At 36.0% G+C, this 5,134-nt stretch overlaps 1 protein-coding gene across 1 annotated transcript; it reads left to right on the top strand.

Moving 5' to 3' along the window:
* The first annotated feature begins 2,931 nt into the window (after nt 1-2,931).
* Nucleotides 2,932-4,017, top strand: LOC113235370 (GATA zinc finger domain-containing protein 14-like). Its single transcript, XM_026471049.1, has one exon. The coding sequence runs from the start codon at nt 3,012-3,014 to the stop codon at nt 3,921-3,923; it is 912 nt and encodes a 303-aa protein (XP_026326834.1). The 5' UTR covers nt 2,932-3,011; the 3' UTR covers nt 3,924-4,017.
* The last annotated feature ends 1,117 nt before the right edge of the window (nt 4,018-5,134 follow it).

The raw sequence follows: 5,134 nt of genomic DNA, 5'->3' as shown, positions 1-5,134 counted from the left end.
ATTGTTTTATTTCCTTAGAAGAACAAATTTAAATATGTAATGTTGCTGTGTGTATTCGAACATAGGTGATAAACCGACAACAATAGTAATGGTAAACAACAAGGTCGCAGACAGATAATTTGCACTTATTTCACATCCGTGTGTCTTGAGTTTGTTTGTGTTTACACATAAATGAAAGAGCGATTTAAAACATCTTAAACGCAATTCTGATAGTATCTTTGCACGGAACTAGGAATTTATTTACGTTCAGTAGTAATTGCCTAGTTAAACAGTCTTACACTAAATGGAAATTAAATAAATCGACTCGTCCATAGAACAAAGACCTAAGTGCAAGACTGCTTATTCTCTCCTGAGACTGTATATTTCTATCGTTATTCTTCGCTGAGGATATCGGATCCGCGGTTGTTAGATTTTATATTTCCCAAATTAAATAACATAAAAATTCTGAAAACGCCTATAGACAGGCCTTAGTTTCATTATCGAGATTATGTATTTATCCTCGTTTCGCTGTATAACCACATCGGACTCTTGTTATTCGGATGAGTCGAAATATTAGACAACATCACATATTGCTCTGATGCCAAGTAACTAAAGCACCCATGTTACACCCAGATCCAAGACAATATAGAAAAGTTAGTTTTTCTACATTGACTCGGCCACGGAGGCGGAGGTCGTCAAACTTAATTATTAAAATATTATTCAAATTCAATCCAACACGTGATTCAAAGTCCAACTTGTTGATAACTGTACTTGAAGCGTAACGATAACTAATACGGGAAACACCATGACTGTACTTACATGTACTTGGGATGCCTTGTGGATTTTTCCATACATTAACTGCAAGTACGTCACAATTAAGCTGCCTACTAAATATTTAACATTAAAGAAATATAAATGCTTGTAAGTATTTCATTGTCTTGTTCTGCGAATACCAAGTGACGTACCTACCTACACGACAAGTCACCAATTCTTAAGAAATAAATAAAATTATAAGCTAATTCAGTTGTCGTCTACGTACCTACACCAACAGCGTATATACATTACTGAATTACAATTAATTGGTCTGTATACAATGTAACATCCAGTCTCTCGAGATCTAAAGAAACTACACTTCTTCAAGTGCGAGATTTACCATAAGTGTATAGCATCAATTTAAAATATCTAGATATATACAACAGCTAACTTCACTTTTTAAAAGCATAGGTACTGGACGTATTTAGCCATACATCTACGTACAATTAGTACGGAGATATATCGATACCTCTCTCGCAAATTGTTCTACAAAATAGCATTTTCTACTTTTTCACTTAAAATGTATCTTTTTTGTATATATTATAGATGCCATGTTATTAAGTAATATTATTAAGATTAAAATTATTATTAAGTATATATTAAGTAAAGAAAACACTAAGTATTTTGTTACTTTTAAATATGAAAATGTAGGTTTTATAAAATACACATAAAAATATATGTTTACTAAGTTAAGATGTAAAAAATGCTATTCCATGACAAAGAACTTACTTGGGATCTAATACATATATCGATATGTTAGGTACATAGAACAACTTAGACCTTTTCGCGACATCTGTATAGGTATCATGGCTTCTATGCAACACCATCGTATCTACGAGTATTCCTGAACTATTTATTTAAACACATGATCTTGGTGGTGTTCGTTAGTCACGGTAGCCAATGTATCATTAGCAAATATTGTCTAAGTTACATTAATAAATATTGTCCAATGGACATTAATAACTCTTTAACAAATGATGTGACTTAGTACCAGCGAATCATTTGTTAAGTGCATTTTAATGAGTCCTACGGACATTTCTACATTTAAAAGCCTTTTTAACACAGGTTAGCTAGCTGGTAGGTTCAATACCAGATGTGTATAGCAAAAAAAATCTATAATGTTAATACCAAAGTTTATGTTAGTGTTATTGACTACTTTGAAGTTAGTGTTGAAAGTGCCCGCGCAACTTCCAAATGTGATTGCGATAAATCAGAACAATGTTCAACAGTTGCAAAGTTTCGTGTTGCAAAATCTCCAAAACACTCTACAAGATATGAATAACATGGCAAACGGATTGACTGGACATCCTGGAGTCCTAAGATCCTTCATCATCAAGTCGAATCATCAGCTACAGAATACTTACAACCCAAGGAACAGCAACTTATATTCTACGATTCTGCACGGCTCTAACTTCGGAAGTACCCAACTTAACGTCCCGTCGTTGAGTAATATTCCCAACATGCAATTAAGCATAGGTACAATAATTTCAAGGCCATATAACCCTGGTTACGATGACCGTATAACTTTTAATCAACCTCCAGCTTTTTTCAAAGTTGATTTGTATCACGGTCTGCCGAAAACGGTGAAGTTTATAAACAATCCTTCCAACAACCAATCACCACCTCAGAGCACCATACCAATGAATACATTTGCACCAGAATACGTCACACCAACGCCCGTGATAAAAGAGGAAAACAATGGAAACAAGAATAAAATAAACGATAATGATCAAGATTATGATATTGATGTACGCCACCAATAATAACCTAAAGATGTATTGTTTACTATTATTTACATAGAATTAATTACAATTGATGAATCTTATTATTTTACTTAGTTTTTATATAATTTACGTTATATATTTATCTACATTATATTCGTCATTTTGTATATTTAGGTATTCCCACCGCATGCTGTGTGTGTCTAGGCAAGGGTTTTAACCGCGAAAAAAATATTGAGCTATTTGATTTGGGAATTTTACACTTAGTGCCAATACAATTAAAGTGATATCCGCTCAATAAATACAAGTTTACCTTAGACGAGGATGTTCTGTAAAAAATATGTATTAGCTACGACGAATTACTTTATAAAACAGGTTTTTGTGAGATAATCAAGCGAAGACGAACTTGACCGCAGTCGTTCGCCTGTACACTACGCAGTGAATCGTCCCATCTCGAAAGGATATCAGTTTACACAGTAATACTAAATAATTCAAAAAATGCTGAGGAACGTTATAATAGTGGTTTTAGTAAGTGTGATATTTCAATGTAACGGTCACCTGCCTTCACTTACGGGCATACTAGGTGGGGCACACAAACATGTTCATCATACGGTGCAAGGAGTGGCGAATACTGTTCTTGGCGGATTTAACTTCGAAGGTCACGTGCAAGTTGGTGGTCATTCTCGCCCCCAACCACCCAGAACAGAACAGCCAGAAACGGTAATTGTCATCGTTGATGAAAGCCCCGACAATGATTACAGTCCTGGACCTCAAAATCGACCAAACCAAGGACATGGACAATACAATCATAACAACGGACCATACCGTCCTCATGGACATAATAATTTTGGGCATGGACGACCTTGGCAAAACCAAAATGGTAATTACAATAACGTAAACTCAAACAGACCCTATCATAACCATTATGGACAACATCCCAACAGCAATGGCAACCACAACGGCTACGGACATAATCATAACGGTAATCAATACCAACACGTCAATCAGAACAATTTCAATAGACCGGAGCAAACAACACAAGGGTATGGCAATCCAAATAACGGCTACAACAACCAACCTTCGGATCAGTCGACTCAAAACAATGGATACACAAGCCAGAACAACTATGGTCAAACGCAATCACCTCCAACGGCGGAAACGCGTCCCACGTTTGGTTCAATTCATGAAAATGATAGCCATACAAAGAAACCTAACCAAAATGATAAAACAACAACGGAATCTGATGTGCCCCAGTTCGTGCCACTAAATCCCAATGAATACGTGTACGGAGGCGAGAAAATTAATATAGCAGCACCAAAAAGGGAAACGGATAGTAATAAACCCGCTTCAGATAATGATGATGGTGAATACCCAATAGACATAAGAGGTTTCAAGACAACTAATAAATAGTTGGTGTCAGAATTTTATTTAATAACTAGTAAGTATGGCATTTTATTTACTCATTTTGTAATTTTTACTACTTTTTTAAAACAAATATATGAAACAATATATCGCTGTCTTTCATTGTATAAATGTTAAGTCCTCGAGAGTTATTAAGCAAGTGTTTAATTCAGCAAATTTAGGTCTCTTCAAATTATAACCAAACCAAATAAACAAAAATTATAAAAGAATTACCAGAGCTAATTAATTATGTATCGTTATTCGACCATCACCATCTGTTTACATGCTTAATTAATTTCTTGACTGGTTAACTTGTTATGACGTGCTTTGCACCTACTTATTTTTATTTTTGGAACACCTCTGACGCATCATATTTTTTAGCACACGCAATTTGCAATCATGTAAATGAGAGGAAATGCCCAACACTTTATAATCTTATCTCGATGGAAGGCTGCGGTCAGGCTAGCCTAGTAGCGGACTGGAATTCTCCACTCTACCCCGCCGGCCGTCTTAAGGGGAATACTAAACGAGTTCTATATCCTTCCAAATTAATTGTTATTGCCCCAGACCTCGGCAAAAATTGCAGAACTACCTATAAAATAAATAATTTAACTGTTTTCCTGGTCAATTTCTTGTTATAGTCGGTTAGTGACGCACTCGTTAAACTAAAAGTTTTAACACTTATATCGTCACTTTACACACCGCATCTAGTCAGCACGAAGTTCCTTGTTTATTGTGTTCACGAAAACGTCATTAACCGTCATTAACTTGGCCTTAAGTGCAAAAACCGTGGAGACGAGTGATCAAACCGCCGGCTCCTTATTGCGCGACCAGCTGCTTCTCAACCAAGACCATTGTGATCAGTCTCTGTGATAAATACACATTACTATTTGAAAAATCACAAACAAGTGTGAAAAGTACAGTTATGTTTTGCTTTTTTATAACTGTGTGTATTCTAGCGTTAGCTAAAACTGCCGATAATCAGGACGCGTATCAAGCAGTGAATACACAATCTCTACCTATTTTGGACTCACCTCCGAGAGACCTGCAGCGTTTTCTTCAAAGTCCAGTGAGGTCGAACATTAACCGGTTACGCAATACAGGAAGTGGTAACCTTAACCTTCCGTCGCCGCCAGTGACCGTCATAGAGAACCTACCAAGTCAACAGCTGTTTGTTCCGCGTGTAGATATATATAGTCCTAACTATAGAACCTTTACTG

Source organism: Hyposmocoma kahamanoa, unplaced genomic scaffold, assembly GCF_003589595.1.
Source record: "Hyposmocoma kahamanoa isolate Upper Pololo Valley unplaced genomic scaffold, ASM358959v1 87, whole genome shotgun sequence".
Classification (NCBI taxonomy): domain Eukaryota; kingdom Metazoa; phylum Arthropoda; class Insecta; order Lepidoptera; family Cosmopterigidae; genus Hyposmocoma; species Hyposmocoma kahamanoa.
This window is presented reverse-complemented; position numbering and strand designations above follow the sequence as displayed.

What these genes read in the sequence shown, in the direction of transcription:
- LOC113235370 (XM_026471049.1), top strand. Translation starts at nt 3,012, where the DNA reads ATGCTGAGGAACGTTATAATAGTGGTTTTAGTAAGTGTGATATTTCAA.